The following is an 18,176-nucleotide window of genomic DNA, read 5'->3' on the forward strand; positions in this document are numbered from 1 at the left end:
GGGGAAATTCAATTCCCGCCTCCTTCTCCAGAAATGGAAACCCCACCCCACCAGGTGTCCTCTTCACTTTCCCCTTCCCCTCAAAAAAAAAAAAAAAAAAAAAAAAAGTTGGGGAGGGGAGTTCCGGGCAAGAGGCGCCTCCTCCCTGCAGTTGAAGACAGTTGTATAATCCGGATTGTGAAATACTGGAAAGCAATGGCTCTTTAACCCCTCCTTCGCTAACGCTCAGACGGGACGCGTCTGATGGGAAGGCCCCCTATCCCCAATCTGTCCCTCCTAACGCAGTAGAGCTCTGGGCATGGGGTTTTAGGAAACGCTATTCTTATTTCCCTGACCGCCTCCTGCGCGATGGGTCCCGGGAGGCGGAGAAATCCGGCGATCAGGCCGTCCCGGCGGGGCGCAGCGGGCCACCTGTTGTGGCGCGCGGTGGGGTGGACGAGGCTCCCCTGCGCGAGGCCCAAACTTGGGGTGGGCGGCCCGCGCACCGCTGAGCCGAGGTCCCGACTCCAGCCCGCGCCTCGGGCTTCCGCCTGGTCAGCTGATCCCCGAGTGCGGAACTAAAGCTCCGGGCCGCGCTGCTGGGCGCCGTCACCTTCTCTGTTCTGTGCTCTGCACTCGGAGCCCAGCGTCCGCCCCTTCGCCATGGCCGGGCTCGCGGTCAGTGGAACGCAAGTAAGTCCTCCAGGCCAGCCCCGCCCCCTCCGGGGCACAGTCGGCCTGGGGAGGGGGGGCTGGGGCGAGGGCCGCCCCGCCCCGAGGTTAATTTAAACCGGCCTCCCAGCTCCACCTCAGGTCAGCAGGTGGGGAGTCTGGCCGGTGCACAGGCCTGGCTACTTAGGGGAGAACAGACCCGTTTGGGGCCTGGCACACCCCTTAGCTGTGGGGGGAGGGAAAGGTCGCCCTGGTTCCCTCCATCTCCCTCTGCTCCTGGTGTCACTGACCAGGGCCCGCGGCGTGCACTTCATCAGGCAGAGTGGTCAGTGCCCAAAGCCCACTGCACTTTTCCGGACCCACAAAAAAAGTTTTAGGTTCTTTCATAATCAGAAGAAGTCTAGTCATAGGAAACGTTTTAGTATCTTCGTCTTTATACCAGTGTAGTTGTAAAATACAGGTATAGCTTTTTTTCTTGGCGTTTTGCTTTATGGCACTTCACAGATGTTGCATATTTTAGTAATTGAAGGCAAGACCCTTCACCAGCAAAAAGATTCTGACTGGCTTTATTGCAATACTTGCTTTATTGAGGTGGTCTGGAATCGAATTGCTGTATCTCCTAGGTGTGCCTGTCTTTCCTAAGGGAGGAAGGAGCCCAGGAAGGCAAAAGTGCCTGGGTCCCACCAAAGATACTGAAATCACGAGGCATCCCAGCAGGCTCTATGATGAGAGACTCCACTGCAGACAGGCTCTGGCTGCCAACCATAGACCCCTTATCCAGGGCAGGTAGAAGGCTGTAGCGCTCCAGTTATGTTTCAGCACCTGATTTCTTGAACAGTTCGTTGTCTGTGGGAAATGTCAACACTCCAATTTCAACCCTGGGTGATAGACATCAGCTTCCCTTGCTTTCAGCCTTGTAGAGAAGCCTCGGTGTTTCCAGTCATTGCTGGAGGGATGGTCTCAACCACTCTGGGACTGGGTGCCTTTTACCTGCTGGAAGAGCCAGGTTTCTCTTTTAGCCTCTGATGAAGCCAGCCCTCCTACTTCCCGCCCTTCCTTGCACACCCTAGAGAACTAGTTCTAAGGTTTTGAAGCTCTCCCCTTGCATTGCCTAAGGCAGGTGGTGTCAGGCACAATTAGATTTTGAAATTACTTTAGGCTAAAGGGAATATTCTCCCCTTCTCAGGGTTCAGAAGTGAGCAGACCAGGGAGGTACCAGCCTGGGGGAGAGATTAAAAATGATGGGTCTTATTTAGCTGGCACGGAAGAGGGGCTCCTGGGAGTTAACATGGCTGGCTGCCTGGAGGGAAAGGCTGGAGGACAAGGCCTCTGCCCCAGAAGGGTCTCCTTTCCCTCAGATCCTAGGTCTCTGCATTTCAGAGCGAGGATTCTCTGCGTGCAGCTTCTTTCAGCTTCATGGAGACTTGACATGGGACTGAGAACTTTCCTGTGCCACCGTTTCTCAACCCTGACTCCCCAAACTTGATTTTCCCTACACCTCCTGCTTTTATCCCACCCCCCACAGCCCAAGGGCAATTAGTGACCTGTGGGTGAGGCATTTTTGAACCCTTGGGGACTGTTTTAAACAGATGGAGCTGCCAGGGGGAGGAGTTGAGAAGGCAGGCTGAGAAAATGTCATGGGGGTGTTAGTGCCCCATGTCCTAAAACCTCCTAAAGACCCTAAACCTGAGTGGCAGCCCTGGGATTGGGGTCTTTTTAGCTTTCTGCGCCTTGCAATTTCTAATGATGTTCACTATAAGAGATAGTACCTTGAATGTGTCACGTGGTACTTCCCAAATTTTAGTAGATCCTTAAGGGGAAAGGGGTGGGGGAACTTCCCATGAGCCCATAGTGTTAATATTGTTTTTCTCACAACATTGCTTAAATATACAAACATAAAACCAGATATATCTTTTTCTAAACTCATATTTAGAGACCTAAAAACCCCAAATAAAGGGATAATTTAAGTATAGAGAATAAAAAACCGCCACCACCGCAATAAAGTTAAAATGATTTAATGAGATGGATTATGACGTTTTGCTGAAACACAGCTTTGACCCCACTGTTGACTGACAGCCGTTGCCCTGCTTTTTAGGTGTTCCATGGGCTGTTAACACCAAATGCTTGGGGATGTTATAGTTCTCCCTCCACTTTTCTCTGTAAAAATCTTTCATTCAACATGGATCTGACTTCATTTGGCCTTCTCTTGGCTCGAATGCACCATTTGTATTCAGCATAAAGTTCTCAATCTTCTTTTTCCACTAGCTTGTGACAATTAAAATAGTGGCATCAATGCGGTTGTAGACACAAATGCAAACTTGGAATTTGGGCACTGAAATTTTGTGCCCAAGAGACATCAGAATAACAAATCCTTTCCACAGTGATATTGGTCTGATTCAATAACTGTTTATCAAGTGGCCACTACGTGCTGAGGACAGTGCTGTGTACTTTAAAGTTGTCTTATCTCATTCCTGTAATATAAGTAAAGTGAGGATAATATACTCGTATGACTCATGGGTCTGTTTTGTGAAGATTGAATAGATAACAGAGGAGATAGGCATTTAATATTTGTTAATTGTTATATTATTCTTAACACCTTTGGAGGTGGTTAGTGTCTGACTAGTTCACATATGAGGAAACAGACTCCACAAGATTGTGGCCCATCCAAGATGATACAGCTAGTAAGTAGCAGCACAGAGACTTGAACTAGTGCCCAGGGCTGTTTCTACTCTGACAGAGCTTCCAATACTGCAAATTTAAAATCAAGAATCCCTCACGTCTGGCTGGGGGTAGGTATCATAAAATAATCTCTGTCTTACTATTGACAAATGTACCATCCTCAAAAATGTCCTGGGAGCCTACATGTCTCAACTGCAAAGAGAAACCCTAAGTGTTCTGCAGTCTGGTAATTTTCTGCAATCCCTTAAAGGGCCTGGGTGTATATATGTGTGGGGTTCTCTCCAAGACATTCCTGTTTTTCTCTCTGGTGTTCCTCTCTGTAGGGGTCTTTAAGGTGATATGTTTTAATTTCCCTGATAATGGTGTTACTTTCGGCTCTCATTCCACACAGAGTGGAAGTCTTGGGGTGCAGATGATGTAAGGTAGGCAAGTTAAAAGTACAGAACGTGATTCCTCAGTTCAGTCTAAGTCACGATAATTGACTAAATGCAATAACTTCTTATTTTGGATGTGCTCTTTTGTGCCGTTTAAGATGAATTTCTGCGTCCCTTTTCTTGTTTGCTGAAGAAGCTGACTATTTTTGTTCTGGCTTTTCTGGCCTTGTATCTCACATTAGGGGGTCATGTGCTCCAGGAAGCTTCCTGACATCCTGACAGGTCATGTCTTATGCTGAGGAGCACTTTTTAAACTAGTGTCTCTTCTTATGAGTGTTGGTTGAAGTGCCTGGCATTGGCTTCTTGCCACTTTAAAGCCTGTCCCAGCCCATGTGAACCCTTCAATGTGATTGGTTTAACTCACATCTCTAAAAAGCTTCCATTTGACCAAGAAGGTGATCCAAGAATGCAGATGGCTTATCAAGTTGATTTTCCTACTAAAATTTGAAGACTTGGTCTTTGTCTCTGTTGAATGGGAATATGTTGTGCTTTATTTAGTTTCCTTGGGAAGTTGTGATGTTAAGACCATGTAGTAAAACAAGCCGATGAAAGTCTCGTCGGACATGTTTGCGAATGATCCGAATGCTTTGTGGGGATAACTCTCCTTAGTGTTGCTGTTTCCTCTAAAGGGGAATCCAGCAGGAGAAATAGGGGAGCAAATATCCCTCTTTTCTCAGTGTCTGACAGTCTCCTGGAGCCTTCAACATGGTGTCATGAGATAGTTCTCAACCTTTCAGTTAGGAAGACTCAATTTGGAGCTAAAACATATGATAGATGTGCCATTGGCATTTGTTAATCAAGAAAATCCACATCCACATACAGAGTTGTAAGAACTCACAGCCCCTAAGTTGGAAGTCCTCATTCCTGGTGTAGGGCTTGGTCTGCACTCTATCGCTAAGGAGCTATATTACACTGGACAGGCCTCTGGAGTCTTAGTTTCCTCGTATAAACCATGAAGGGTTTGGACAAACTAGGTCCCTGCTAGATTTAGTCCTTGGTGAGTCTATGAGGAAAGAGTTCAGTTTCTACATCTAAAGCTCAGCTTCTCTGCCATCTATATCATAGGGGTCTTGAATGATGATGGTGCAAGACGGGGGTGCATGCCAGGGTGAACGGGATGGGTTTTGTGGTGAGCGCCGTGGGTCGGGGGCGGTGGTCAATGTGAACTTATAATACAGAACAAGCTGCAGGCTGAGTGGACATCCTGAGAAAAACGGAAGATCCTAGATTGAGCTTTACATCTGCAGTCTCTCCTTAGTGTCTGATTTCCATCTTGGCTTGGAAGCCGAACGTAATATTACATAAGGAGTTCTGAAGAAAGGTGAGTCCCATGTAGGAAGGTGGGAGCTTGCGGGATTGAACTTAGAGTCCTTTGTTTTTTAGCCTGTGTCTCCCCCAGTCGTAATTATTTTAGTGGAATCAGCTATTTTTCTGTCTCTTCTCTCCACTTTGTCTCCATCAGGAATGAAGTTACAGAAGGACAGTGAATACAGGATATTGTATTGTGAGCAGTTTGTCCCCATTGGATAGCAGAGGGTTGAGAGATGAGTTGAAACATTGAGGGTGCGAGGATGAAGTGTGCTTTGTACTAGGTTGAACCATACGAAAGTGCTGTTTTTGTAGTTCTAAAATGATTGAATATTAGTAATTCACATGGTTCAACCCAATATCTGAGATGGCCACCATGTTCTTGTTCCCTGTTAGTAATCATAACCCACTCATGATCTCCCACTCATTCCAAGACATCTTTGTATGCGTAGAAGACGGTGGATTTGTAGGGAGGAAGGATCCAGGCTGTAGCCAAGTGATGGGCCTGACTTACTACCTGGCAGTTCAGGGAAGGGTCCTTCAGGGAAGTATCGTGTATTGTGATCCACTAGCCGTCTCTGACCCACGAGTTTGTTTTGGGATGAGTTGTTAATCCTGCCCACAGGGTGCTGTCTGTAAAAATGGGTGAAAAACTGAGTGGTTGGAGCAGTGAGAAAGCCCTCTGGCCTTGTCCCTGTCAGAAGTTTTGGGATCAACTTTCAGTTTAGCCTCTTAAGATCTGGGCACACACTAAGTTAATAATAACAAGAGTGAAAGAATGGCTAAGGGAACAACTCTGCAAGCAGAGAGGGGCTGACTGCAAAAGGCTCCCCGGTGGAGGGAGACTTGGAAACTCTGGTCATTTGTTGTTGCCCTGTCACCTTTGAATTAGCTTTGTTCAGAGTCTGGCGGACATTTAATACACAGTGGTAACAGGATGGGATTGGCCGTTTGGGGAGGTTTTCTTGTCCAACTCTATTTGTTGAGCACCCTGCAGGCTGAACGCTGGTAAGTGCATCTGCTGTGTCTTTTATGAGATAATGTGAATAACAGGGTATTTGGGTGGGGGGCAGTGGAGGGGAAGGAGAGCGAGAGCCAGAGGGGCAGCTGTTGGAAAGGCCCCTGAGCGAGAGACTGATTGCTGCGATTATATCACCGTGCTCTGACGTTGGGTTTCTTTTTGGACACATGAATCTGGCCAATTTTAGTCCAATTTCCATTCTGCTGGGATTAGTCTCCATCATGCTAAGTATACCCGGAAAGGGGAGCTGTTGGCAGAGTCCCTGAAGCCCCCAAAGCTGATTTGATCAGGAAAACAGCCACAAATGTGGCCGTTTTGTGTGTGTGGAGCGTGTGTTTAAAGTTGCGGAAGCAATCATCGGATCAATGACTCAGGGTTGTGAGCAGCTGGATGATTTCCTTTTGCCACATTGTTTCTGTTCTATTTAATTTCCAGGTGTCCTACATAGGCCAGGACTGCAGAGAAATTCCAGAGCACCTCGGCAGGGACTGTGGCCATTTTGCAAAGAGGCTCGATCTGAGCTTTAACCTTCTGAGGTATGTAACCTTCCCAAGATACAGACCAGGCCGGGGAGGCTCGGTACCCTGGTAATGGCCGGAAGGGAAAAGCCACACGTTCTAGCTCTGCATAGGGTGCCCGGATCTGAGACACATAGACCTGCACGCAGCGGTCACACTGTGCTGCGAATGATTCTTTGGTAGCACATCGTGCCGCTGAAGAACCAGTCATCCATGAGCACGAGCGTCATCCGTCTCACGTGAGTTCCTAGGAGAGTTTCACTTTGTTCTTTCCTTTCTCACGAATACTCATGCAGACAAGTTAGAATACTGTTGGGGAAGGAATGAGATGGAATCAGCACGGGTGTCTTGGAGACGTGTAGAAATACTTTTCTGGATAACCCCATTGCCCAAAGATGTGCCAAATCATAGGTAGGGTGTGTGTTTGTATGTATTTTCTTTCTTTGCCTTTTTATGATTTGGAACCTTAAATATTTGTGGTGGTGATGTCTCCCAGATGGTATTTCAAAGTCATTCAAACACTATTGGCATGGGATGGGTGGGAGGGAAACTTTAACAACTGTTCTAATCTTGGCAAAAGGTAAGTGTGATTTTCTATATTATTCCAGTGGAGGATGCAGACCGTTATTTCATTTCTTCCTGAAAGGTTATGAATTGTCACTGGTTCGGGGGCTTGGGGAAGGGAAGTTGGAAAGCAGGTATCAGTGGGATCAATGAGCAGGGGTCAGGGTGGTGGTTTTTCCTCCTAGCAAGCTGGTCCCACGCAGAGTTTTTCCCTCAAGTGCCCTCTTGACAGCTGAACAGGTCTTGGCGTGAAAGGAGAGATGAGCCCAAATCCCACCCCAGGGCTCAGGCCCTTTCCTGCTTGCGTGCTTTGCAGTCTTTTTCTCTCTCAACTTCTGAAGCAGGACACTTGGGAATTAAGAATTTGAGAGAAGATGGACAAAACCCAGGGCATTAAGGCACCAGTGGGTAGAGGGGAGTTTACATTTAAATTAAGCCAGCAGAGCTTCTTGGGTGCTCAAGTGGCCCACGGCCAATCTGAGATGCATTGTCTCCAGGGAAGGGACATCCAGAGGCTTATGTAGAAAGAGTGGTTACTGTGTGTGTTCTCTTCCTCACTCCCAATGGGTTTGTATGCTTCTGGGGAGATGGGGAAACTGAAATGTTGCAGAGTAATACATAGTGATGAGAGGATGACAAACAAACAAATGCTGGCTCCAAAGGAAGTAAGGATGGTTTTTGGTCCCAGTGCCCAAAGGGAGGACTGAGTACACAGCCTGGGCGGGACCATGCCTTAGACATGTGTGCACTCCTTAAATAGCTTCCCAGCATGGACTCAGGCAAAGGGTGCCTTTGCCTGGGCATTGGAAGTTCTTCCTCTGTGACTGGCTTCCAGGGGCTCAGGCTGCGGCCGCCTTGGTGGTGGGAACCCGGATGTGGGTTTGAGGCAGCTGGGCCCCATAGGGGAGTATGTCAGTGGGTACAGGTCATGGGACTGGGCTGTCAGGTCTGAGGAAACAGAGCTGTCTTTGTCACACGCAGGGGCCCTGCCTTCCTTTGACAGAGAAGGGGCTGGACCCTGGGAGGGGTATGTGTGGTGAGTGGAGTTGGTGGTGAGAAGGGGCGCTTGGCCCCGAGGAGCTGGATCTTTAAGTATTTATTAGAGAAAATGACGGGTCCTGGAGGCAGGAAAGTTTAGTGAGAGGAGGGCCAGTAAAGTGGACTCAGAGGGAGAGGAGTTTTTTATTTTTATGGTTTTTATTTTCATTTTTTTAGAGGAGAGAAATTTCCATAGGGTTGAGTTTGAGGAACTATCACATCTGGTCAGGAACCTGTCTGTTGGTGTTGTGGTTAGTGTGTGATCTGCATAGTGGGTTCTGGCTGGGTTGGGGCAGGGGTGAGCAATGGAAGGGTTTCCACTAGGACTTGGTTAAACTGGAGGGAATTATAGACCAGAATGGAGAAAAGCAATCCTAACTCGATATGGTTATGTTTGGGATTGGATCATCTTTGACCATCTTATTTACCTAATGGTGGTAGGGTGAGGGGAGGCTGTACTATTTTTCTTGGCTGTCAGAGGAAGATGTGAGCTTATGGAGGCACTGGTCTCTCTTTGCCTTCAGCTGGTGCAAAATTAAAGACATTTTAGATTCTTCTTCTTTAAAAAAGTGGACAGGGGGAGAGAATAGGGAAAAGGGAAGAGAAAGAAGATCATAAAGTTACCTTCCACCTAAGTGGATGTGTAACGGATGGCCCAAGCCCACCAGGTTACAGGAATCATCAAATCCAAATGAAATATTGTGAATTCCTGTTCCACATTCTGTTGAAAGTTTTCCCCCTGTTCCCCCTTACCGTTTCCATGGGATTTTGGGGGAGCATATGTTCCGGTCAGTTTGCCCTATACTCAGATTCTTCACAGCCCCCTGCTCTAACCATCTCTCTGCTCTGTCTGCTGAGTTGCATTTATTCATTTTTTGAATAGTTAATACATGGCACAGATTTTAGAAGGAACAAATATGCAACAGTGAAAAAGTTTCCTTTGCACTTATGTCCTTTAGCCTCCCAGTTCTCCTCTGCCCTGCTGACTTCTGTTATTCACCATTTTTTGTATAGTCTGCAGAGATATTCCATGCATATACGAATGTGAATTTCTCAGGTGGCCAGGTTTGTATGACTTCTTGCCAAGAGGTTAAAAGGGAGGCACCAGGCTTCATTCAACCGTTCTCATTAGGAACATCCTTTCCTGTTGTCTTACGATTAATTCATAGCCACGTACCAGCATTATTAACCTCATTTATGAAAGTGATGGTTCTGCGGCTGCTCCCATGGCCACCTGTTTGTGCTGGAGGGCAGGGTGGTTATGGATTTATACACTCTGAACTTGGGTTCTAAGTCACTATCTGAGTATGTGTTTTTCTTCCCATTACACTTCAGTCTTCTCTCTGCATTACCTATCACGAGACTTCCTCTCCTTCTGTTGGGTTGTCTAATACTAAACTGCTTACCTCTCCATGCAGAAGGTCGTGGAAATTCAGGCTGTGCTGTTTCTATGATTCTGTCTCAGGGAATGAAAGTCCCTGGAACCAGTGTGTGCCCTGTCGGGTTGGAAGTTGAAAAGGGAAGCAAGATAAGAGGTCCGAAAACATTTTTGCTCCTTTTAAAAGACTCAGATATTTTTCTCTTCTACCCTTTCAGCCCAGATCTCATTCTTCCTGAATGTGATTCCTAGGGGTGGGGTTCTGCCATCCCCCCTGAAATGGTGACAGAAGGTTCAGGGAGCTAATTAGGTAACAGCTGACAGGAGTAGGGTTGCCCTTTGAACTTGAATGCATTAATGATCATGAGTCCACTGTCTACATCTGCATGAGATTATACTGCAGATTTCATTTTTTGAAGATAATTTTTTCTTATAACGATAGTGATCAACATAGAAATCTTGGAAAACTTGGAAAGGTATGAAGAAAACCCTCTTTTTCTCAAGTTACTGATAATTTTATAACCCAGAAATGTTAACATTTTAACATTTAACATTATAACCCAGAAATGTTAACCCAGAAATTGTTAACATTTTATTGTCTTTGTCTTTCATAATGCCAAATATTAAAAAAAATGATGCGCTTCCTTGCTTTGGAGGTATTTTTCCATCTCAAGAAATACTGCATTACAGTTTTAATCATTTCTTATTTCTTAGTGTTGGACACTTAGGTTGTTCCCAGATTTTTACTGTTGTAAATATCTCTGTTATAAATATCCTTGTAATACTGATTGATGAATATGTCTCTGACGAGTTGCTTGGGACATTTTCCCAGAGACAAAATTGTCAGAGGGCTTTGATAGAGATGTCAGATTGCCCCCAGGAGAAGTTATACCAATTTCTGCTACCAAGAATATTTGAATATCCATTGTCCTAAGCTTTTCCTTCAGCTTGTTTTGAGGTTATCATATTTTACTTTCTGTTGGCTGATCAATAAAGAGATCCTATGCTTTAACCAGGGCTGGTTCCTTGATCTGCTCAAGGCGAAGAGCTTGTTAACGAGTCGTTCCAGCTTTCGTGTTCCTCCTCCCCTGATTGGGAAAGGGCAGAGTCCTCCCTGGTGACCTCGTTCCTCTCCCTCGAGGGACCTGAGTGGTTTGAGTGGGTTGCCTGCTGAGCTTGTTGAGCACTGAACACAAAGAGTGATAAATATACCCGTGTCAATCTGGCAATAAAATTGAGAGGGTTTAATTGATCTATGGCAACAGGAAGCTTATGTTTTAAAAATGATTTGCAGTTGCGTCTTACTTAGCATCACTCTGATAAATGCACTGGATGGGGGCATTGCTGAGGAGAGCATTTCTGAGTGGGGAGCTTGCCCGTTGCTTCCTTGGGTTTGGCCAGGATGAAAGTGAAGAACTGGGGAGTTTGGGCCGCTCCAGTAAAGAGATGGTGGCTTTGTCCTCTCGTCGAGGCAGTGAGGCAGACATGTGGTGCACCATCAAAGCTTCTAGGACAGACACACCAACATTTCTATGTCTGTTGTGAACTACTAGACAAAACTGGGCCTGTTAACTTGCTGCTCAGTTGGGAAAATGGACAGTGGGAGTCAAAGGATCCAAGGCTTGGTGGTTAGACCACCTTGGCTTGACATCCTGCTTCTGTCACTCACCAATTGTTAAACTGGCCTTGAACTAATTGGAGAAATGGTAAGTGTGTAACTGTGTAACGTGTCTAGCAAGTTACCTGGAATAGGTAATAGATCGTCATAAGTATAACTATGGTTAGAGCTTAAACATGGTGGTTGTGAGGCTAAAAGCCCAGGCTTGGTCCTCCACAGGGGCCATTTTTCTGGTAGTCGTATTGGAGTTCCTCACAGAATGTTAGAATTTCTTCTTCTTCAGCATAAGGTATGTTTGCACGTCTTTGCACCCTTTGCTGTGACCAATGGATAGACATGTTAAGAGTCAGTGCATAATTTGGCAAGAGCTGCTTCTACCTGTAATGTACATCTGTTTTGGGTTCTGACCCTAAATGAGCAAAACCTCATGTTGATCCATGTAGGACATTGATAGTAAATGAGAAATAAATCTGTGTTATAAGACTTGAGGGTATTTGTTAATGCAGCATAACCTAGCTCATACTAACCAATATAAATACCTTAGTTCTCCAACTGTCTCTGACATTTCATAGGCTAAAACTACTCATCTCATATATATTTGTCATCCCTCTAGGAGCATAACCTTTGCTCATATGACAGTAGAAATGGGTGAGAGAGAAAGTCCCTCTCACCCCGCCCCTATTCTCAGAACAGCTCAAAGGGCATGCTCTGTTGGCATTGGGTCTTTCTTCATCAAACCATTTCTTTGTAGTCAGGGGCCTTGTTTTCAAAACTCAACTGCAGTGGTTTTACTTGGGGAGCATGCTGATTTGGAGTCTGGGTGGCAGCAGAGCTCATGTCAGTAAGTACTGAGCGGAAGAGACAATGGTAGGAAACATAGGCTTTAGAAAGATAAACTGTTAGTGAATTTTCAAAATAGTTCCAGGGCACTGATAAAGTTCAAGGAGGGAAGGGTCTATGTATGTTGGAAACCACATTCTCTCCAAGCTGGGCAATGCTGTAAAAAGCATCTTGTATTTTTGTTGCAAGAATATCATTGGCAATTCTAGTGTTTCCAGCTATTAACACAGGACATACCCTCAAAAGATGATGTGTAAAATGACTTGGAAGGTAGTAGTTCATGTCTCCCTAGCAAGACTTCGATTTCTTGTACTGGCAACACTTTCTGGAGTGAGCTCCGTGAATGTGGAACCACTAAAAACAGTTGGAGGGAGGGAGGGAAGATCAGTAAAGCAGCACACGTCAGCCACTTTGAGTGAGGTTTACATGGCAACCCCCCCCCTCCCCACTTACCCCCACACCCAAGTGGTCTCCTTTCCTGGATTCCCACCTTTTGGCCTGAGAAAAGGGAGGTATTGAAGCACTGTGGGTAAGACTGGCTGGGAAGTGGTGAGTGATTAGAGGGAGTTGTGTGAGGTGCCATAGTAGTGAGGTTCAGCCTTCTCATAGGTGATGGTCCCCGTAACTTGCAGTGTGATTTCGAAAGTACTTTCAAAAACATGGTCTCCGTATTTCCCGCAGTGTTTGCCACCAGGATAAGGAATTCCTAGACTTTTTAGTAGTGCCTTCTATTTCCCTTTTCACCCATTTTACTTCCCCAGAATCTTGGGCCTCACTGTTTCACCTTCTCTCTCTGCCCTGTTCTCTGTCCTGAGGACATGGTTGAGCCTGTGGGTGATGCTGCTCTCTGTGGTATCAGGGTGGCTGCTGGAAGTGCTGGTGATTTGGGGGGCGGAGAGGAGAGACTGGTGACCTCAACCCTTTCAGACTTCCTATTCACCGGCCCTCCAGATTCTCAACCACGAAGTCCTGTTGCAGTGAGGGGAGTAGGGGCTCGACTAGCATTTAGTGGGTGAGGCAGGGCATAGGACCACCTTGGACAGAAAAGAATTCTCCCTCCCCATGCCTACAGCACTCTGTTGAGGAAGACCTCTGAGACCTGTCAGATAGTTTGCAGAGTAGTTCTCTTGTTCTCTTGTTGAGCTTCAAGATACAGGAGCCTTGCAAATAAGTACATAGCGGTGACTGGCTCTACTCTCCAGTGGAGTCCAGGGGCAAATGATCAAACAAGTGACATCGGTCATGTTTGTCTTAGTAATAAATAACCAGTATCATGGAACAATTATTATGTGCCAAGGCTTGGCAGAACACTTAACATGTTTTATTTCATTTAGTCCTCCCAACAACATTTTGACAATGGGACTATTAGCCATGTTTTACAGATGAAGCAACCAAGGCCCAAATAGGAAGAAATTTGCCCCTGACTACTCCATGGTTAAATGGGATTAAATGGTCCCAGTGGTCTGACGTTAGCTTTACTCTAAACTGCTTCTCAAAGTAGAAATCATTGCTTTCTTTGTGCGAAAGGTGGGTGGCCATTTCCAAACCTGTATGTCTTTGGGGGCGCGGGGTTTTTTCTTTTAAATCACGAGCAGCCTGTGGAAGTCAGTAGTAGCAGGATCACGGTGGATCCTGCAGCCCCAAGTTGGAGGCCTTCCAGTTCTGTTGCATTTTTCTCCTTTCTCCTGTTTCTCTAAAACCTTCCTGATTTGGAAAGTTTGGGTTGGCAGGACCTAGTGAGACCTGGGCTGACTTGGAGGTGGGGTGTTCCCAGGGAACCCATCCTCTGTCTCCCCTTGGGCTGTGAGGCATGGCTCCGATGAAGGTCACTGTCATGGCGAGAAATGGCTCAGCAATGCTGTGGCCAAGCTGCTCCCTGTCCCAGCCTTGGGATGGGGAACCCTGGGACAGATGACTGTATGCTTGAGTTTTGAGACTGAAAGGAAGAGAGGCGGGGGCTGTATGTGTCCCTCCGTGTGTTTATACTTGCACGTGTACTCACTCACATGCACACACCCGCCATCTGAAAAGCCTCTTTCTTCCTGTCTCCTCAGGGACTGCAGAGTTGGTGATTTCAGCTGTTCCCTGCTCCTTTATGATGAAAGGGGAGCGATTATGCTTTTTGCTGGTGTCTGTGTTTAATTGCAGGGATATAATAAGTACAAATTCTCCCTGGCCAAGACTTGTCTTAATAAAAGGTCTCTTCTATCCCAGCTGCTTTCTTTTTCCCTCAGCACCCCCACCCCCATCACTGCCACAGCACAAGGTCACTTAGGGTTTTAAATGAGGGAGAGACACATACGCACATGTTCATGTTTCATTTAGAGTTTATATTAAAAAAAGACACCTCCTTCTCCAGACCCATCATTATGGAGATCAGCTACGTGCCCCCCACCTTTGCACCACCTCCCCTTAGTTCCTTTCTGAGTTTATACAGAACCCAATTTTTTAGTCTTCTGGGTGTCTGCTTTTTCTCTGGTTCTAAAGAAATAAGAGACGGGTAGAGCAGGGAAGACCAACAAAAGAGGTTAAAAAAAAAAAAAAAACCCAAACCCAAACCATTCTTGAGATAAAGCAAGACTTATTAAAAACAATTGAAGGGGGAGGCAGGAGAAGGGGGTATTAACCCCCACACGGGTGCGTTTTCTGCAGCTGGAGAAGTGGTTTAAGAAAATGCACCATTGTTAAAACTTTTTTTTCCTTGATGGATTTATTTTTAAGGTAGAGAAATATTTTCCCCATAATTGGGTAACTCTTAATAGTAGCAATTGCATATTTATCAGTGTGAGGGGCTGTTATTAATGTAACTGTCAGGCCCAAACACATTTCTGCATTAAATCCATTTAGTATGTGCATTATTCGGGCTGGAATGTCACCGGGACATCAAAGCCCCGTAGGCATGGAGAGCTCAGTGCCCTGCTGTGGCTGCCGAACAGGCCCTTGATCAATAAATGTAACATGTTAATGCAGAGCAAATAGAATAAAAGATTTCTTTGACAAGACATGAAAAATCACCTTGTGGCAGCTGGCATGTGATGCCGTTTCTGGAGAGACACTAGCAAAGTTGATCTGACAAGCAAAGAGGAGAGATGATGGTTGTAAGGTGCTTTTGTTTCAAACTTCTTTCTTGACCTGTCAGGTTTTGAAGGCGCCTCAATGGCTCTTTTTTGTCGTGTGAAAATTGTAGTCTTAGGTAGTTATGAAGCAGTTATCTCTTCTCAAATTGTGAATGCTGCTGTTTAATTGATTCACTTAGCATTTGAAACTGTCACGCATTAATAATTGCAAAATCCTGTAGATACTGTGCTAGGGTGTCATGCTTAAATGTGTAGTTATCAGAAAATTAATATCCTTAATGAACCGGTGCTTTCAGACTAACATTGCATGAAATCTCTTTTGCCCTTTCATTTGCTGAAGCCACATCCGCCAGTTTGCCGAGAATCACCTCTCGACAGTTTGCTTTCTTGATGCCCGACAAATGCCAGCTTTGCTGTGGGTACATCGCGTGCTCAATGACAATAAATATAGTAATTATACTGGAGTTAGTAATTAACATAATTGTAGTCAATTACGACAAATACAGTGCAGAGCTAAATAAATGAGAGGGGAGAAATTAGCAAGCTAATTGATTTATCTTTACTTGGCTTTCTATTACAACTGGCAGGGCTGTTTTTCTTGGGGTGGGAGGGGGGAATCCCCACAAGGATTATTTACAAATAACTGATTTTGTTTTGAAGTTGCTTTGTCTTTTCACTTACTAGGCATCACCTCCCCCTTCCCTGCTTACAAGGAGAAAAAAGGGAAGAAAAAGAGAATTTAAATGCCAAGGGAGCATTTTGTTAATTTAGCTACATCAAGCTGAATGCAGCAGCTAAGGAGAGAAACAGGATTTAGCTTTTGCTAAGGCTTGAGGAGTAACAATTTTTTCTTCTCAGCTATTGCTCTGGTAAAAGGAAGTTTTATTGTGTGTGTGTGTTCATTCTAAGTCTCTATCAGCAAGGTGGTGCTTTGCTGAATAAGTACATTGGGGGTTATATGTGTATGCTAATTGACTCAATTCTGTGCCGCTGGCTTGGTGTAAAAAGTGGGCATCTTTTTACTTGGTTTAGCTCCACTTGGTCTTTTTATGCCTTCTTCCCTGGGTACCCAAGGAGGAGATGGAGGAAAGGAACAGCAATGTTGTTGGAGAGGGCAGGGGAGGGGCTCAGTGAGGACCCCCTGCCCACTTTCCCTTCTTTGCCACACTTCAGGGCTACTGGCCCGGGGCCTGGGCTGTCACACTCCTAAGGCTGCCTGGAAAGTTTTTGTTGGGGTCTCAGTGCCCATTTGTTTTGAGGTGGTTTATTCTGTGCTGCCTGGAGCCCTGGTTAATGATGTTTATTGTGCATCTCTGTTCTTTGTTCATCCCTTTCAACGTGACTGCTGTTCATACCACTGAGGGTGAACGTGTGTGTTCGGAGGCTTGAGGTAACCACAGCTCTGTTTTTTCTCACAGCTTTGAGAAACAGAATTTTCTTTTTCTTTGCCTCTTGACACAGAATAAGAGCTAGTGAGTGGCCAGAGGTCTTTTTTAGGGTTGGAGTGCTTAAAATCTTACCCGGTGTTAGCCAAGGTTGAAATTTAGTGCTTTCAGGACATGACAGTTAAAAAAAGTGTCCAGTTTCACAAACTAAAAATTTGTTTCATAGCCTTTTATTTAGCTCTGCTCCCTGAAGATTCTACTGGGTATGTTTCTAGTCTGACACGAAGGAAGTTGGAGGCAGCAATTTTCCTTCTACATAGATGGTACATGTAATCAGGCAGGACCTCGTGTGGAATTCAGTTTTTCCAGTTGCATTACCATGCTGCCCATCTTTTCGAACAGCAAGATCTACTCGGACACTGCTTAGTGTGGTCATTCTCCCTGTGCGCTTCATTTGGAAATCAATTTCTGATATGAAATATTTATATACAAGGAGTCACTTAAATAATTTAGTGTTTGCAGGCATAATGGCTTTCTGATGACGTCTCAAATTATTTTAGTAAATGTGTGGAACTTCTGAGGGGAAAAGACTCATCGTTGGAGGGGAAATGATATCTGGGACTTCGGCCTGATTTAGTTGGATATGGGTCACAGAGAAAGCAGATGCTTCATAGGCACAGCTTTGTTTACCAAAGAAAGAGAAATTCTGGATATGGCATACCTCCAGGGTGGGCATTCTGCTGGGAGAATCTGACAGAGGCAGTGAGCGGGGGAGAGATGGAGAGAAGATGTGTGAAGAAAAACCCTCTGCTGTTGACCACTGTCAAAATGTGGCATTTGGAGTAGTTGTCGGGCTGTCTATAGTCTCTGCTTAGCTGCTGGTTTTATATTCTTTTTCCCTGAATGGCGCACAGATGTGAGTAGGGAAGGACATAGGATGCTGGCAAAAGGAGCCTCTTTTTACTTTTATTATTTGAAAATTAAAGGCGCCTTAATTGGAGCTAGCTTTATTCTGTCCCTCAGCTGCTAAAGAAATATCTGCACGGGGGAGAATTTTGAGTATTCTTTTCAAATTAAATGCTGTTTGTAACGGCATCATTTTCCCAAGACTCTTTTTTTTGTTTTGTTTTGTTTGTTTCCCTGAGACACACACCCCTCTAGATGTTCAAATATGTGAGTTTAAGTGCTTTGTTCCTCAGAATTTCTAATGATTTTTCCTTTTATACGAAATTGTATTTGTGGGGTTGGTGGAGCAGAAAGGGGATGGAGTTAAGAGCTGTTGCTCTTCTCATTCTGAGAAGCTGGATGAGGGGGCATCTGCCCACTTGCATGTCAGTCTTCGAGGGGGTATGTTGGGATTGCCTGGCAGAGGGTTAATTTTACTTCAGGGACTTATTTTTGAAAACGTCTTCCCTGTCCTTTCTAAATGGATCAGTGTGGTAGCTGTATTCCTCAGGATCTGTACCTCCTAAAAGCAATGGGTGACCAGGACACTGAGGGCAAGCGTGGGAGGGCTGACTGTCTTCATCTGTGCTGACAGCTGAATCAGGGGTCTGTCCTGGTTGGCTCTTGTATTTTCTTCCCAGATGCCTGACCTGGGCTAACATCACAGAAAGCTAAATGTGCTTCCGGCTGTAATTGGATGTAACAAACCAATACCCCAAA

The 18,176-nt window shown here is 45.5% G+C and overlaps 1 protein-coding gene across 2 annotated transcripts in view; it reads left to right on the forward strand.

Annotated features, from left to right (window-relative positions):
* The first annotated feature begins 386 nt into the window (after positions 1–386).
* The window catches only part of LRMDA (leucine rich melanocyte differentiation associated), a 1,035,628-nt gene continuing 1,017,838 nt past the window's right edge, over positions 387–18,176 (forward strand). For both annotated transcript variants that reach the window (XR_013995024.1, XM_081075038.1), the window contains exons 1-2: positions 387–672; positions 6,529–6,629. Coding sequence is in view for 1 of the 2 variants with exons in the window: in XM_081075038.1 (XP_080931164.1) it covers positions 643–672; positions 6,529–6,629 (131 nt within the window). In the remaining variant the exon portion in view is untranslated. The remainder of the gene's footprint in view (positions 673–6,528; positions 6,630–18,176) is intronic.

Source organism: Rhinolophus hipposideros (assembly GCF_964194185.1).
Source record: "Rhinolophus hipposideros genome assembly, chromosome: 15".
NCBI lineage: Eukaryota > Metazoa > Chordata > Mammalia > Chiroptera > Rhinolophidae > Rhinolophus > Rhinolophus hipposideros.